We start from the raw sequence: 19155 nt of genomic DNA, 5'->3' as shown, positions 1-19155 counted from the left end.
ATTAGTCTTGTCAACTAAGCCAAAAGGTAGATTTCAAGCACTGTGCATAAACCAGTGCGTCAGACAGCATTAACAGCACATGCCATTGTTGTGTCCTTTGGCAAGACATTTCACTCAGATTTGACTCGTTTCCTTTCCATTTCAATTCAAATAGTGCTCTTTCAGTAAATGCAATGTGTCTGCGTAAAGACCAGATAACTAACATTCGATTATGAAATCAGGGGATCAATAATTGTCACTACTTTGGTAACATTCATCATGTTTCCATTTACGATAGTCATATTCTCACTGACAGAGTTGTCTGCCTAAAAGAAAACCAATATGACAATTGACGAGTCAATCAATTAATTACTTCCAGCCACATTTGGCAGCCCTGCTTTTGTCAATCTACCCCAGGGCTGCTGTGGAATGCAAGTAGCCGACCACCAGCAAGGAAAGGAAATTAATGAATAATGCAAGAGATTGTAAAGTTTCTGGAAGAGTGCAATGACTGAATATGAAATCTGAATTAGTACATGTACAACAATAGACTGCATTGTTGTACTCACTTATATAAACCCTTACTAAAACTGGGGTTCTTGATTTTCACTCTGCAGAAGAAGGAAGTAGGCATTAAATATGACTCATCTGTAGCTATCACAAACATTTTGGCACATTGTCAATATCCACATGCATGATTTTTCAGACCTGTGCACCGCTTTAGAACAGCTTTTTTCAGCAAAGCGAAACTGGTATGGACCAACTGAGCTCAGCACAGTGCTGCTGAGTTAAAATAAATAAGTTAAAATAAGTCTTCCCACTCCATTTCGCGCATCAATGACATTTGCATATGAGTCGATCTTGGACTCAACCTGTACAGATTATATGCATCTCTGTACCACTTTCTGTTTGTTCTGCCCATGGCATAACTCAAAGTAAATAAGAGTACTAACTAAGTACTACTATTACACCATACCCTTACACATTGACTCATTTACAAAAAATCTCAAATAAATGAGCCAGAGGTGAGTAGTACTAGTTACATTTACTTTTTAAAGAAATTGCCCTTTTCAGAGTACCTTGCTAGCAGTGCACCTTTACTCCTACATGAGTAATAATTTTAATGAAGTAATAGTACTCTTACTTGAGTAAAACGTTTTGGTTACTCTTCCCACTGTAAGTAAGTCTAGAAGTGACAAAAGCTTTATGTTGACAATATGAAATTATTTGAACATTTGTATTTCTTGCATCAATCATTCAGGTATTTAGTTGTCCAATTTTTGTGTCTATCCAGAGTGTGTGCATTATTTTATGTTCTGTCCTTCCAATTACATTAACTGTAAATTATAAATCAAATACTTTTTTACTCTTGAGTAATTTCTTGGACCACTACTTTGTACTTCTATTTGAGTAATATTATTTTGATGTAATGTTTTACTTGAGTTGATTATTTGCCTACCCTATGACCTCTGACCCCAGCTTTAAACCCCAGTCCCCTCCTCACCAGTGTCGGGGTCCTTGGCGTACAGCACTGCGATAGGCGTCCTCACTGTTGTATTATCAAACACAGAGACCTGGTACAGACCAGAGCTGAAGACTGGGGCATTATCATTCATGTCCTGGACTCGGAGCAGGATATCGGCCTGACAGGAGCGACCCCCTCCATCTGTGGCTTTGGCCGCCATGTTGTACTCCACCTCTACCTCACGGTCCAGCACGGAGAGGGTGAACAGTTCTCCTACACACAGAAGAGAAGGGGAAGTGAATGAGTAATATAGATTTTATTGGTGTGTGGTAGTATTGTACATGTGTGATATTGCGCGAATGTGTGTGGTTCAGAGAGTGAACAGTGTGAATTGTTCTTATTGTTGACTGATAGTTGATAAATGAGGCTCTGAGCTTTTGGTCTATCTATCGCTTTAGCTCTATCTATTTGGCCATCTCTCTTCCTATATCTCAACTTTAATAATAATTAGATAACATCTAAAATAAACAATTTGAAGTGTACATGTGTCGGAGTGAAAGTTTGACGTTTCAAATTTGTCTCTAACAATGTTTTTGCCAGCTTCCTGTAGGAGTGTGACTTTCAGATGAATGGGTTTGGGCGAATGGGTGAATTTGAAACACGACACAGATTTTGAACTCAGGTGCGATGGATGTTTGTGTTAATGTAAAAATACTAATGACATGTTACAGAGCACAGATGTTATCGGGGCATTAAACAGCTGTGCTTACAAGGGCTTTCTGGTCTGCTATCGTGGCAACAAATGTAGGTTTTATTTTTTATGTCTTTATGTACACCAGGAATGACAACATTACAACGGAGTATAAGGGTCAGTTAAATAAAACAAATTATGCAGGTGCTACGATAACAAAGTTGTAGCATTTTGACATTAAAGTCATAATTTTACAAGAATAAAGTCGAAGCCTGAAAAGTCGTATTTTTATAAGAATAAAGTCAGAGTACTACGAGAATAAAGTTGTAATATTACGAGAATGAAGTAATTTTATGAGAATATAGACTAGTGTGCGTGGATGAGTAGACTAGTGTGTTATGCGTTATGGAGAATTTGGAGCATTTTGTTCAGATATACTTTCAATTGGGGTTTGCGCACAATGAAATACTGTGCCACCATCACTACACTATCATCAGTATAAGTACTTTGAAGCGATACTGCAGCGTTTGAGTTTATTTCGTCGGAGGAACCATACAGATTTGGAAGAAATTGCTACTAGAGGAACTGGCTGGAAGTGGTCGGCTGCAGGGGGTAGAGGTGGTTACGCCATAGAGCTATGTAGAGAGGATTTGTTGTTTCTCAAGAAACTGTTTGAATTTTACTGAAAATATTGGATCCAAACAGGGTAGAGTTGTGAGTTGTCTTTGGGGAAGACAGTACAGCATAAAGGGGCCAAAAGCATTGTGGCATCTGGATTCATATGATAAACTAAAGCCGTATGACATTTGCATAAATGGCTGTTTTGATAGCTTCAGTTTTCACATTATGTGAATGGGGGCATACGTTACCAAAAGCGATCCGAAAGTAATTGCGGATTACTATATCAACACAGTGACTCGCGTAGGAGGGTCTCAGCCAAGGCCCCGGGCGGATCCAGGTACAGAAAATTCACATGCCTAAGATATGGAACGGTTCTTTCTCAGAAACCACACCGACGCATTTGCTATGGATCAAAGCTTAATTAATGGATGCAGCACCGCCAATCAACGAATAGACTCTTGGTGTGGAGTCCTGAGTAAACAATGCATTCAATTTTGGATGGACATCTTTCAAACTCTAAAGGAACATGGACATTTCACCCCTGCAGCCGACCACTTCCAGCCAGTTCCTCTCCCACAAAAGTAGCAATTTCTTCCAAATCCATATGGTTCCTCCAACGAAACAAACTCAAATGCTGCAGTGTCCCTTCAAAGTACTTATATTGATGATAGTGTGGTGATGGTGGGATAAAAGACACAGTATTTCATCGTGCGCAAACCCCAGTTGAAAGTTTATCTGAACAAAATGCTCCAAATTCTCCATAACGCATGAGTCTACTCATTCACACATAGTAGACTATATTCTCATAAAATTACAACTTTATTCTCGTAAAATTACGACTTTATTCTCATAATATAACAACTTTATTCTCTAAAATGATGTCTTTAATGTCGAAATGCTACAACTTTATTCTCGTAGTGCCCTCATAATTTATTTTATTTAACTGACCCTTATACTCCGTCTTACAACATCATTATTGCAATTTGAACATTTTTGATTCTCCAAATGTTCACAACTAAAATACATATGTAAAATAAAATGTAATAATAAGCCAGGGAAAGCAATAACATCTCTGTAGAGACAAGTAGGTGGAAAATCCCACACCTGAAAAGTTACACATCTTTAAAAACGGCAATAAACATACCATAACAAATGCAAGATGAATGACTTCCATGAAGTGCAACATTCAAGGAGAAGCAAAAACATCACCATGGAGAAGAGCAGGAGGCAGAACCCCTTACTATAAAAGGTATACAGTGCACCTTTAAATAATACTTGATAAATTATAGCCAAATATTTTCCACAGTGAATCTTTATCTTAGCAGTTTCAGTGTTTAGTTTCCCAATCCAAAACACACATCTGCTGTACCCGTTTTGTGGTTGAGGTGGAACTTGTTTGCATCAGGCCCGTGGAGGCTGTAAGAGACCTGTCCGTTGGAGCCCAGATCTGGGTCAAATGCAGACACCTTCAGGATAAACTGGTTTATGGGTGAGTTCTCCATCACTGCCTCAGTGTAGAGCAGCTGAAACAGGACCAATAACAGGAATTACATACTGAAAAAGCTCAGTAGAAAAGGAAGATGTCATTAATGTACAGACATGATAGATGGGACGAAGCACAGACACTGTCTGGGGTTTTACTATGGTCATGAATTTCAGCTGAAATTTTTTATATTTGTGCACATTAGAATGTGCACAAATTTTAATGTGCACATACATTTTAATGTATGTAACTGTTCTAAATGCGGTTCTATTTAAAGAGGGGGGATTACTTCTGTGGTGTAACTTCTACATGTCACGTCAGGTTTATGAAGTTGTTGTGTATTGTTTCTGCTTTTATATATTTATGGAAAATAGCCTTTCTGAGGCATGGGTTAAATTGGCTTATGGGCAAAGCACTGGGCAATTTAAAAAGGGGGTATTTTACTTCTATAGGGTACTAACTGTTAACATATATCATATTTGGATCACAATATTACTTTTTATAGTTAAAATGCTATATTCACCGAAAACAACATATTAACATGGTTGATAAGTTTTACTTTTGTTTTTGACAATCTGAATACCCTCTCCCTTAGCTCCCTGTACTAAGTCACTCCCCCTTGAGAGCAACATCACAACACAATCAGTGTGCATCCCACTAATGAAAGTACTGAACATTGCCTCCCACTTGTCAAGGTGCTGTGTAGTTTTGCAATTTTGCAGTTTTGTATCATGTTTTTGTATATTTATGGATAATTGGCCTGTGGGAGCATGGGTGACGTAAGCTTGTGGGATGAGCATTGCGCTGAATCTTACAGCTAACCAACTGTAAGGAGGGTTTGAACAGGGAGTGATCGCTAGATTACTCAAACATACATGGATAACATCTAAAACCTCTTCAGGTTCTACCACGTTATAACATGCTAGAAACTCCAAAACATAGATTTTGCAGAATATATCCTCTTTACATAAAAATTAATTGAATAATAAATAAATAAATAAATAAATATATATATATATATATATATATATATATATATATATATATATATATATATATATATATATATATATATATATATATATATATATATATATATATATATATATATATACATATATATATATATATATATATATATATATATATATATATATACATATACATATATATATATATATATATATATATATATATATATATATATACACACACACACCCCTACACACATATATACACACATATATACACACATTTAAACCTGTACCTGCTGGCAGTGTGGGCTGTTGTCATTGACGTCCAGCACATGCAGCTCCACAAACACTGAGCTCTGGAAGCGTCCATCTGTGGCTGTGATCTTCAGACTGAAGCGATCCAAGCGCTCTCTGTCCAGAGGCTCTTTAGAGATCAGCCCCCACACGCCCTCATCCACCTGCACCACTGCAAATTGCCCCGAGGGGTCGCCGTCTGGGGAGAACAGCAAACACTACATTAAGATAAGTATAAAAGGCTTTTCACAATTTATTTAAAATTGTATTTGAATCATTGTATACAGCTAAAGCTGAACTATTTAGATAACATTATGTCAAATTGAGAAATTAATGTCTCTTTGTCTCCAAGTCATCTGTGTAAATTCTTCTTTGTATTAGTTTAACATTTCAAATTTAAACATGCACTAAATCTAATTTTTCTGGTGGGGTCTGCTGCCTCCTTGTCTCCTGTAACCAGGCCAAGTAGGTCAGATATTTGAACAGGTGACCCTACTCTCAGCAAGAATGTATGATTTGGGGCAATAAAGAAACTCCTGCAGTTGGATAAATGCTAGATAATAATTTTAATGCCATACAGTGGAACATTTCAGGCAAAAAACATGTCCATGTGCACAGGAGGTAGCCAACACCAATACTAGAAAAAAATTACGTAGTTTAACTTTAATTTAGATGTAAACCAAATATGTAAATTTCATGGGATGTCAGTGTATTGAAAATGTGAAATACATTTTATATTAATGTGTTATTTATCAGTAAAGTTATTGCTGTGGCCCAGAGTACTGTAAGTAAGGGTGCGTTCACACATGGTTGGGTTCTGGTTTGGACCAGTTTGCGTACTGATGTAGATTTGGTTTTGTCACATTATAGTCTTGGTTTAGTCCTAGTCTAGTCTTTAGTTTAGGGGTGCATTCACAATCAAAACTGGGACTAATTTCAATATGGCAATGGTAAAAAAAAACAACACTTGAATTAGGAATGAGTCACGATTGTTGGAGCCGGATTAGATTTTATCACAATTCATGAAAACTAAGTATCTTTATATTGCATTTCAGAAGTAACTTCTTCTTCTGAAAGTTCACACTTAGCAGTGATTGGTCAAAATTTTTCTCTCACTCACTCAGAGACTGATGAAAGTGGATGGTGGGGGAGGGAATGACGATTTATATATTGTCACAACGATCAGATGAGCCCTATCTTGAGTCCTGTACTTTAACCCTCATGTTGTCCTCGCGTCATAATGACCTGCTACTGTGTTAAAAAAACAAAAAAATCACTTTAACGATTATTTTTGATCTTGAAATTTTCTCGTGGACAGTGCCTTTGATCTGTGGATTTCCAGAAGTCATAAAGGTGCTATAGATGACATTACCCTGAATTCTCTCTGTGCTGAAGCCATGAGTGTGTGTTATAATGTCCAAAAGGCTCTAGAGCTGATTTTCCCACATGTCCAGCAAGACAACTCTGATTCAGAGGAGGAAGTGGAGGATGTATCAGAAGAAGATGGGGAGGAATACAACCCAGAGCATGATGAATCATCTTCAGAAGAAGAAGAAAATACTGAAGCTGAAAGAGAGACTTTCCTTTCAAAAAACGGCAAAATAACATGGTTCTCGGAGGCATATGACCAACATGGCAGGGAGGCAGAACAAAATGTCATAAAGAGGACCCCAGGACCCACAAGATATGCCATTTCACATGCCCATGACATTGTCTCTACATTCTACCTGTTCATTACACCAGCAATAGAAAAAATAATCCTGGAGATGACAAATCTGAAGGGTTTTCGCAAATATGGAGACAGCTGGAAAAAGATGGATGAGACTGACCTGCGGGCCTACCTGCTCATCTTAGCAGGTGTTTACAGGTCCCGAGGTGAGGCTGCAGCTAGTCTATGGGATGCAGAGAGTGGAAGGCCGATTTTCCGAGCCACATTGCCACTCAAACTCTTTCACACCTATTCAAGACTGCTACGTTTTGATAACCGTGAGTCAAGACCAGCGAGACGTGTGGCGGACAAACTTGCAGCCATAAGGGAGGTCTGGGATAAGTGGGTGGAGCGGCTGCCCTACCTCTACAACCCAGGGCCTGATGTAACAGTGGATGAGCAACTGGTTCCATTTAGAGTTAATTTATTTTCATACTTCTAATAAAAGTGATTTTCACTATTGAATTCTATGACTGTTTTCTATGACTCTGATACAAATCACTGATGCTAATCTCTTCTGTCCAAAGGTCGTTGTCCTTTCCGGCAGTGTATGCCCAGCAAGCCAGCAAAATATGGGATCAAGACATGGGTGGCTTGCGATGCCAAATCAAGCTACGCTTGGAAGATGCAAGTCTACACCGCAAAGCCGATCAGTGGAGGCTCAGAGAAGAACCAGGGGATGCGAGTTGTGCTTGATGTGACAGAGGGACAGCAGCTCGTGAAGAGGAAGAGCACCATGGTTGGCACAGTTTGAAAGAACAAGCCTGAGCTCCCACCTGCACTGCTTGCAACAAAGGAGAGAGAGGTCTTCTCATCAAAGTTTGCCTTCACGCCCACCACCACCCTAGTGTCCTACATCCCAAAGAAAATAAGAATGTAGTACTTCTGAGCACACTGCACACAGACGCTGGCATTAGTGATCGTGAGGACAGGAAGCATCATCCTAGACAACAACTGCAACAAAAGAGGTGTGCCAAAGCCGCTAGGTGTAAGAAATATATCTGCAAGAACTGTGCATGTGCATACATGTGCCAATTAGTTGAATGAGTTATATTGGATTTTTGGTTGTATATTTTCTTACATTGTTCACTGGCAAAAAAAAAAAAAAAAGGAAATCTGAAGAATCTGACTCATTGGGATGAATAAAAATGAATAAAAAATTCATTTTTGCACATTTTGTTTGAGCCTTGCAGTAGCCTTATATTCTTGCATGTAAGTCACATATTGCAGTGGACGCCTTTGCGTGTGCTTTTTAAGGCCTGAGCTTTGATACTGCCCTGCTTTGATGAATTATTCACTAATTTGTGTTTGCAGTGGGATTTCTCAAGTATTCGGTTCAACAAGAAATGTTTAATCATCAGAACAAGAAATCTGGTACTTAGTTTTTGGTTATTTAGCCCCCAGGAAAATTGTTATGAAATTTAGAAAACGTTGATTTTATTTTATTTGTTTAAATTAATTAATTACTTTTTTATTTTATGTGGAGATGTGAAAGGCTATGGATATGATTTTAATAGGATATTTGTTAAGAACTGCATCAGATAAAAAGCAGGATGAGATGTGTTCAAAGCTAATTTTTAATTCTTGCAAAACAAAAGACTGATTTGACCAAGATGATGCAAACAGAATAATAAAGCAACTTTAGTTTGTCAAAAATGTCAAAAAATCCAAGTTGTTACATGCGTGAAATTACTACAGTAGATGCTGCTACTACTGTTGCTCCTGCTGGTAGAACTACTACTAATGTCTTTTATAGAGCCCATTATAAAGTATTGTATTCTACTTTTGTAGACACAACTGCCCTGAATAATGAATATGTGGCTGCTAATCTACACAAAAAATAAACTCATTTAAATGCCCAATTCTGCACATGGTTCAATTCAATTCTTGTATTGCTACTGTAAATACTCCATATTCATACTTTCATACAATTTCATTATGTTTTTGAAAAAGAGTTGAAGAAACCCAATTTCCAGTGTGTTTATAGTGTAGAGACAATTGTGTTTAGTAGTTCTTGCAAATTTTCACACATTTTCATCATTAACTGTCACTTTGTTGTCTTTCTGACCCATTTCTGACCCTGTGCTATGATTGATTTGAGTTGATCTTTATGTTCTTGGTTCATTCTCCCAGGGCAACAGGAGGTAAAATGCCTTAAGCGACTGGGCGAGTCCTAAGTGGTTTAGTCAGTGGCTTTAGACAAACTACTGCTACATGGCAATGCAGCTCTGCCAAAGAAGCAATGTGATATTCATACCAGTGACAAAGTGGAAGAATCCAAGGTCTTAAACATTTGTCCATAGTGTATCAAGTTTGCCTCTTTAAACAAACTTGTGAGTTGTCAGAATAGAAGTTAGCATGGAGATGTTATTACTTTGCCTCCTAGATGTTTCACAGATTGGCTTTAAACTTTAAACAAGAAGATGACACCACCAGACCAAGTTACAGGTCAGAACGGTGGAGTGTAAAGGCAAGTCTACTCATAGGTTTGTGATATATATAAAAAAAAAAAGTAAAGTTGGGGACACAGTTCAAGATTTTCTCAGACTTTCAGTTTAGTCACCCATTCATCACTAGTTGAAGACGGTCACAGCCCATTGGCCAATGAAAGGCAGTGGAGGAGATGCTGGGAAAAGCGTCTTGGCTAAAACTTTACTCTTTTTGTCTTTTCACAAAACAGAGGCAAAAACAATGACCACAGTGAAATGTGTGCATATTATTCCTGCCTAAACACCAGATTACTACCACAGAAAGTGCACACGCACTACTTGTACACTTACAACCAGAGCTAAACATGGATCTAGAGGTGAAGCGCTAACAACCCATGTATTCACTGCGTTAATCCCCCCTCCTCCTCTTTTTCTTTCAGAAATCCTTCAGCACCCACTTACATTAAAGATAGTGGCTCAAGTACAGCATTAATATGCACTCTATAATTATTATAGACTATATGTTGTTTTTGTGGATTATTTACTATACTTTGTAGGGTAAATGTTATATTCAGTTGTTAGTCAGAGTCATGCAGTATGTGCTCTCTCATGACTGAGAAAGTTACTGCTATAAGCTAACATACATGACCAGTCACCCAGACACTGTACACTGTATCTATACCACATAAAACAGGGCATGGTTTGAAGGGAAATCTCCAGATTTAGACTCTGGCTGTAGCACCCATCTCCTTCAAACTCGTGGATCTGGATCCAGGGTCCCACACACAGCCCGGTCCGGACCGTCCCAGTGTGTCCCCAGCTGTACTGAATACACACACACGCGCGCGCGTACACACATTCTTAAGTAACAGTTAATTTGAAGAATGACTTTGGAGAATATAATTGTTATAGTTGCTCCAGGGCAGCCATGTATGAATGACATATGGACCTGTGCAAAGTGGCATGCAAATCTAATTTATTATTGTTTAGCCTGTAACTCACATGCTAATTATATATGGTAACAGAATTACAATGAAAATACATGAATAAATATGCTAACACATTCAATGGTTTTTCCTGACTAAGCCGTTTCTGTGTCATTGAAGGCATGGATTTGATCTTGTATGAGGAGCTCTTGCGGTCAAAATAAGTCTGCTGTGTTCTGTCTGCATCTAATTGTAAAGCTTTTTATTGTCTGATAATCAGGAATTGCATGCTCATTGTTGTTAGACTTACCATCAAGGCAAAACTCTGCACTAGTCTGAGCTGTGAAAAGCTCTTATAAACTCGTCACAGTGGATAATTAGAATGCTCGGAATGCAAAGGAATCACTTTTTACCACTACAAACTATTTAAAAAGAACTAGTCTGTTTTTCACATTTTAAGGCAGTAAAACTCAGGTCCAGTGCCTTTCATATATCACATTTACTGGTTCCATTGCATTTTTCTAACCAAGGATCATTAATATTGGATAGAAGCACAAGTATATGATTTACTAAACTAATACAAGGATCCCATGCATTTCAGAACATGTCTGTAGTGATTTAAAATACAGGGTTGGTTTTAAACACCTCTGTAATGGGCATTGTATTGAATGAAAAATTGAAAATAATTGGATTTGTTAATTCTGATCGGATCATATTACAATTTTGTGTCTGTTTATTCAGCCACAGTGTACAAGCATGATTACCTTGCAAAGATGGGGATATACAAACATGAATAAGTCTATATCAAATAATCAGTAAATACATACTTTATGAATAATATGTTAATTTTGACACCATTTTAAATTAAGGTAGAGTATGTTTCCTGCATGATTCCATGGAAATAAAAAGTAAAACTATACTTCAGACCATTCTCCATAGAGCTAAATAGATTTCATGCCATACTGTGAGATTATAGCCTGAGGAACATTTCCATTCTCAGTGAATAAAAAAAAAAAAGAAGCAGCTTACTATTAAATACATTTTTTTGGCTAAAAGGTTACATACTGTAGCTTTAAGCCAAAACTACAATTTAGGGTCAAACTAAAAGTATATGGTCATAAATTTAGCCAACATTACCAAACATAGAAAATAGAAAACAAAATAAAAGTATGATTATTACCATTACCAACACTCACTGTCTCCACCTGTCCATCCTTACTCACCTGTGATGTAGCAGGTGACCAAGCGGTTCTCCATGGAAATATCCCTGTCTGTAGTCGTCATAGTAATAATCACCTCTCCCGGCTCACTGTTTTCCATGATGGAACCTTGGTAAAGGTCTTCGGTGAACTTTGGAGGGTTGTCATTTTCATCTGTTACTGTGACTTCCACCAAAACACTAGAGGAGAGTTTGACATCTCCCCCATGGTCCATGGCAATGACGTGAAAACGGTAAAGTCTCGTGGTTTCACAGTCGGTTTCAGTTGCTGTGATGATCCAGCCATTGTCCGGGTTTATGGTGAAGATTTGGTTTATGTTGTTTGGGTCACCAGGGAGAGACTGCAGGCTGTAGGTCACAACGCCATTGGATTCTCTGTCTGGGTCATTAGCTGTTACCTAGAAAAAAGAAAATTTGATTAAATAATAATACATTTAAATAAACAGAATAATTGCAATTTTACTTCATGGATTAGCTCAAACAATTGTATTAAATTGGCCAGTATAGTATATTGGGTAAACCTGATTTGTTATAAAGGCAACATAAAAACTGCAAGCCTGTAATTGTTAAGTAGTCCCTGTGAAGGATTTACGTAAATGGACAACAGCAGAAAGGAGAAAGCATAACTTAGCTACGCAAGATGTAAATGTAATCCACCTTTTGACATAGAAATATGCAATTTACTAGTTGTTCTTGTTTCGTCAGTGCACTTTGGGACAACTATTGGGTCAACAACTTTGCCCATTCCACGCCCCTATTGTCTGATTAAGTTCCCGTTTTGCCTTATCCCCTGTCCCTCTCCTCCCCAGTCTGTATTCTCCCTTTGCTGCTGGCACATCTGTTACCTATCAGCTGCAGTATATGAAGCATGGCTCCTCACCCACTCATCGCCAGTTTGTTGTTGCTACTTCTACTGTGCCATCTACCATTCTGCCTGCCTTGTATCTTGCCTGCCTTGTATCCCTGCCTGCCTTGTATCCCTGCCTGCCTCATAATGTGCCTTCCTGTCTATCTTCTTATGTGCTCACCACCACAAACCTGCTCCACCTGCAAGATATCAAATACTCACCTTCCTGTAATAAACTTATTACAAACTTACCTGCAGTCTGGTACTTCTGGGTCATTGCACACCGTGACATTATACTTATTTACAAGTACATGCTAAAATAAACCACTCCATAAACACCATAGACTTCCACAAACAGAAATCCATCTCACCTGTAAAACAGTGGTCCCTGCAGGCATGTTCTCAGCCAGGTATGCTCTGTAAGGACTGGCATCGAACACTGGCTGGTTATCATTTACATCCTGGACTTGAATATTGACGGAGACCAGAGACGCTACATCTGTCCCATTGAAATTTCCTTGTGCAACAACATCTATTTGATACCATTTTGTCTTCTCGTGATCAATCATCTTCTGTAAAACCAAGGTACCACTTTCTTCATCCATGCTAAACACTTCATCTTTATTACTTTCAACTGTATTCCCGTCAACAAGGCTATAGATTACTGGCAAATCCGATTTGGCTTTGACTGTTCCAATCTTTGTACCAACTGGGATATCTTCCATTGCGGAAAAAGTGTACAAAGGTTCGGAAAATTTTGGCAGCGGCACTTCGGGAGGCACAACTTTAACTTGAACTGGAATTGTTGAGTTGTAAAATGGCAAGCTACCATCCCTTGCTTTTACTTTGAAATTGAATATTTGATTTTCCAAGCCCACTAGACTTTCCTTGACGCTAACTAGTCCCGTAAATGGGTTGATTTCAATAATATCTTCGGTAACTTCTTCCACTTCATCAACTGTGTATGTTACATCCGCATTTTTGCCATCATCAGCATCATATGCGATGATCTGGATCACTGGTGCCCCCTTGTTGACCGTGGACTGAATTGCGACTTGATATTCGGTAGCTTTGAATTGTGGAACATTGTCGTTTTCATCTGTTAGAATAATCTTTACAGTGCAAAATGCAACTCTACCTCCACCATCTCTTGCCATAACTTTGATGGCGATAACTCGTTGTGATTCTCTATCCAATGGTTGTGTGGTGACAATTTGTCCATGTTTATCAATTTTGAATTTCTCATCAGCGAGTTTATTGATAATAGTATAGTCAACATTGCCATACTGACCCTCATCTGGATCTATAGCAGCTAGCCTGATCACTCTAGTCCCCGCTTCTGCATTTTCAGCCAGCTCTGCTTCATAAATGGTTTGTTTAAAATACGGACTATGCCGATTCCGATTTATCATATCAATATTTACTGGTGTTGTTTTTTGAAAAACACCATCAGAAACTGCTACTGTTAAATTATAGTAAGGATCCAGATTTCTTTTACAAACATTTGAAAATGCAATTATTCCAGACGATTCGTTGATGTTAAAATATCTTCCTTCGTTCCCAGATAAGATTTTGTACTTTAAATTGTTAACATCATTGGCATCTTTGTCCGAAGCTTGAATTTTAACAACGATATGTCCACATTTTGCCATTTCGTCAAGCGTGGTATCGTACTGAGGGTTAATAAAATCAGGTGGGTTGTCATTTACATCGGTAACATTTACAAACACAAATCTTTCGCTGGTAAGAGGAGACGTACCATTGTCGCTAACTTGTACTTTCAAATCAAAATGTGTTGTATCTTCATAGTCCAGAATTTCTTTGGTAGTAATTAATCCACTTTGCTTGTCAATCTCAAAAAAGTTAGTTTCGTTTCCTTCAGTTCTGACCAACTGAAATATAAGCTCTTTATTTCGTCCTGAATCCTTGTCCGATGCAAAAATTTGTAAAACAGATGTACCAATTGGTAAACCTTCTGCAATGTTTGTAGAATATGCTAGTTTTGAAAATATAGGTGCATTATCGTTAACATCTTCAACTTCAACTTCGATTGTGGCTTCTGAATATGCACCAGTGACTGAATCGGTTGCTCTAACTGTTAAAACGTGCATTGATTGGCTTTCATAGTCCAGTGGGTTTGTAACAGACAAAACGCCAGTTTTAAAATCAATATGGAAGTGTTTTGATGCATTTTCCTCTTGGAGATTGTAGATTAGACGGTAGCCTTCTGGATTGCGAGCTTGAACATGCAAAATGGTGGCAAAAAGCGGGACATTTTCTGGAACTTTTAAGGGATACAGTAGTGTTTGGAAAATTGGATTGGTTCGATTGCGAATTTGGATAGTTAGCTGTGATGCTGTGAAATAGCTGGGTTCACTTTCATCTGTTGCCACAATTGTCAATACGTATTTATTCAAAGCTTCAAAATCAAGTGGCCTTTGAAGCGATACATCGCCAACTTTTGGGTCAATTCGAAAAAGTTCAAAATTATCTTCGAGAGAGTAAACAATCAAAGCATTTTCATACAAATCCTTGTCAATGGCAGTCACTTGGTACAAAACATCTCCTGGTTCAATATCATCAGAAATCACAACTGAAAATGGCAAATTTAAAAAATATGGTGCGTTGTCATTCACATCATCAATATAAACTTTAACTAAAGTGGTCGCAGTTCTTGGAGGTGTGTGCGAATCTTCAACTTTTACAATAATCTCATATAAATCTTGTATTTCTCGATCAAAAGGGACCCCAATGCTTTCAAAAATACCAGAAGTTTTGGAAATCCCAAATCTCCCCATTGGATTTATAATAGTGTAAACCAGGGGCTCGTTTAGATAGCATCCACTAACTTTAAGAGCTGCTAATATCTTTGGTGCTTTGTTATTTTCGCTAACACTTGCAGTATAGACATGTTGCTCAAATTTCAAATCAGTTTCGGTCAAATTTATTAGTGCTATCTTTATAATGGCGGAATCTTTGTACAACCCATCGCTTACTCGGACAACTAGCTGATAAAACTGCTTAAAATCTGTCACATTGTCAACAGAAATAACTCCAGAAGTTTGATTGATTGAGAAAGCGTTGTTGAAATTGCCATCTGCAATGCTATAGACCACAGTTGAGTCCTCATCATGTGCACTGACTTGAACCACCTCTGCTTTTGTGACAGGTGGTACTATGATTGATGCCTTATACACCGGTGAACTGAATTGTGGAGGGCAATCATTTACGTCCAAAATTTGGATTACAACTTTTGCAGGCTTGGGTGCATACAGTAATGGTTCCCCAGAGTCTTTGACATGAACTGTGAACTCATATCTATCCTTGTTTTCAAAATCGACCATCGAGATTAAAGATATAGTCCCCATACTTTGATCAATCTTGAAAATTCTCAATGCTTCTTCCTCTAGGATTTCAAAATATAGCTGAGAATTAGCATCTCTGTCCACATCTGTAGCTTGGATAACTAGTGGTGTGTTGTTTTCTCCTATTATGAGGCTATTCACATTAGCTGCTTCACTAATTTGCCCTAAGTATTCCTTTTTAACGAATACAGGAGCGTTGTCATTCTCGTCAATCACATAAATGTACACAATTATTTTAGATACAGCACCGGCATTGGTTGAAGCTGTAACTTTGAGCTTATATGAAGAACAACTTTCAAAATCAATATGTTTTCGAGTTGAAATTAGCCCAGAATAAGAATTTATATGAAAAATGTCATTTGAGTTGCCACTTTCAATGCCATAATGTACCGCAGTGATGCTTGAGGCTGCTATGGTAATGACAGGTGTTCCTATAGGGCTGAATTCTGAGATTTCTGCTAAAAAGTTGTCAGACTGGAAAACAGGGGGCGTGTTTTCTGAAATCTTGATGTTGACATGGACAGAGCAGAGATTGTTGCGCTGAGGGAAGCCTTGATCTGTAGATTTCACTGTGAGATGGAAGTGATCGAGAGGCTGCAGGTCTAAAGGTTTAGCCACAGAGATAGAGCCTGAAGAGGCGTCAATCGAGAAGATGTTGTCTGTATTACCTAAAAGAAAAACAAAAAAAGAAAAAAAAACTTAGATTTTTCTTAAATTTTATATTGGTGCTTTTTATTACAGAGGGGGAAATATGCAAATATGATTTGCATGTGACCATGTTTTAACATTGTTCCCCCATCAAAAACATGCCTGAAAAGGTTTTACTTGTCATCAATGCATGTTTGAGTAATTAAGCAATCTCTTCCTGGCCCTATTCTAATACTCCTTAGGTTAGCAGTATGATTCTGTCCAATGCTCAATCCACAAGCCTACGCCACCCATGCTCCCACACAGCAATTTTCCATAAATATACAAAAGCATGATATAAAATAATATACTACAACTTGTTCAATCACGTTTGGGAAGCAATGGAGGATGTTGGGAGCAGACTGATATCAGTCTGTATAAAAAAATACAGAGATGATATTCTGGATTTGCCATGCAACAAAAATTGTGCTCAAGTAAAAGTTTTGTTGCAGAGACCAGTGATGCAAAGCAAACAAGTAGCATGCTAATTACACACTTGATTATCAGACAATAAAATGCTTTCTAAATAGCTGCCAATACAATATGCAGGGCAAGACAAATTGTGCTCAAATACATGGTAAAAAATTGGGTACAGGACCATTAATACAAAATACCACTGAAAAATTAGAACAGAACTTTTCTTTGTTGCATAAAGTCTTTAATCCTTTGCCTTTGGTCTCTCCTTGGTTCTCTTCTGGTTATGTCCTCACGTATTTTGCCTTACACTGGTACATCCTGACCTTAACAAACCTGATCTATATTCTAGTGCTGTTTGGAGACAGCGCTGAACATGTGTGATCAAAGAAGCAGAGAAACAGCGTGGAATAAACCAGCTCGCTCTGACCCAGGCCACTGCAACGCAAAAACATTACGCTTGCTCAGTGTATTTTCAACCAGCGATCATCCATCTTAAAGCCTTCCACAGCGTAGCCTTTAGGATTAAAACGTGTGGTTAACTAACAATGCATTAGATAGATACATTATTTATTAGATAATGCTGTGAAAAATAACCAGGCAGTGTTGGGAAATAGATCTTTCATGGTACAATGTGATAGGGGGGTGTACTGCTGATGAGAAACAACATGTGTCCACATGTATCAAGCCAGAAAGGCTGGAAAAGTGGCAGTTAAACTTTGGTATGGGTTCATAAGGTGGTTAAAAAAAATGTTGTAGACCATAAAACTTTATTTCCCCATATTGAAGTACAGAGAAAGTGAAGGGACAGTTGAGGGCCACAGGCTCGTGGTCAATACAGTAAATCAATCAAATGGTGCATTTAACTCAGGTTAGACTGAGTCTTAAAAATGTACCTTTATAAACCCAATTTTAAACATTTTAGCGAGTCATTGAGGTTGAAAGTCAAATTAAAGGTGCTGTAACTGATTTTTACTGTCTTACTTACTGTTAAAATGCGAAAAACTAAATTAGTTCATTTAAAACTATTTGCAGTGGTCCAAAGTCCCTCACTTACCTTAAGCATTACAAGCATCCAAATTATTAACTGTGATGATTGCTAGCTATTACTAACAGCAACTGCACACTTACTGATTATCAGAAAAAAAAAAAAAAAGCTTTATAATTAAATGCAGATGGTACACAGTGGACTTATTTTGACCTCAAGAACTGCCTATACAAAATTGCTGTTTAAAAAAAAAAAAAAATTAATAATAATAATTGTATATATATATATATATATATATATATATATATATATATATATATATATATATATATATATATATATATATATATATATATATATATAGTCTGTATAAAAAAATATGGAGATATCGTGCTCCATCCCAAATAAGGCCCCTGTGAATTTTTATTTATTTATTTTTTCACGAGAGCACAACAAATATTGTCTTATATGAATTTTTGAAAATAAATTTTGAAAAGGCCACTAAAGAGCCATTTTGTTAGATACCACCTTGATTTTATACCATATCGTTCTCAAATCTGCATAAAAGCTCTAATGGCTTTTTCCAAACATAAAGTGTTTTTCTAAAAATAGCAATTGCAAATTCACCATGACCAAAGCCTAAGTCATATTCAAAATTGTATTGACAATCTTTAATCACACATAGTGGGTTTAGTGGGTTTTGGCCAAATTTGAAGTGTTTACAATGAAAAGTGTGTGAGGGTACAAAGATGTACGTTTTTTTTCATATCCTTGTTTGATACAATATGGCCGACTTCCTGTACGATTTAGGGCGAGGCAATAATATCATTTTTGTCATGTCCTGACATGTTCTACTGTTGCGAGATTCAGATTTTTTTGGGGGGTCGGGCTCCGATTGGAGCAAAGTTCACGAGTCAAATTTTGTGAGTCATCTTTCATTTTTTCTTCTCAGGGTCTTTGGTATAAAAACATAAAACTCGATGAGCTCTAATTGTGACTGGTTACTGGCATGTTGGATTGTGTTTACTTCTGATTTTTACCATTTTCCGAGCTCCGAAAGTGGTT

General features: G+C 37.6%; 1 protein-coding gene across 1 annotated transcript in view; it reads right to left on the bottom strand.

The window, feature by feature from the left end:
- The window catches only part of fat2 (FAT atypical cadherin 2), a 193255-nt gene that overhangs the window by 67466 nt on the left and 106634 nt on the right, over positions 1-19155 (bottom strand). Inside the window, exons 11-15 of the mRNA XM_033974109.2 lie at positions 13008-16669; positions 11794-12187; positions 5507-5706; positions 4126-4279; positions 1484-1717 (exon numbers count right to left, since the gene is read on the bottom strand). Of these exons, the coding sequence (XP_033830000.2) occupies positions 1484-1717; positions 4126-4279; positions 5507-5706; positions 11794-12187; positions 13008-16669 (4644 nt within the window). The remainder of the gene's footprint in view (positions 1-1483; positions 1718-4125; positions 4280-5506; positions 5707-11793; positions 12188-13007; positions 16670-19155) is intronic.

Source organism: Periophthalmus magnuspinnatus, chromosome 10 (genome assembly GCF_009829125.3).
Source record: "Periophthalmus magnuspinnatus isolate fPerMag1 chromosome 10, fPerMag1.2.pri, whole genome shotgun sequence".
NCBI classification, from domain to species: Eukaryota; Metazoa; Chordata; class Actinopteri; order Gobiiformes; family Gobiidae; genus Periophthalmus; species Periophthalmus magnuspinnatus.
The sequence above is the reverse complement of the archived record's forward strand: the minus strand, read 5'-3'. Positions and strand labels throughout refer to the sequence as shown.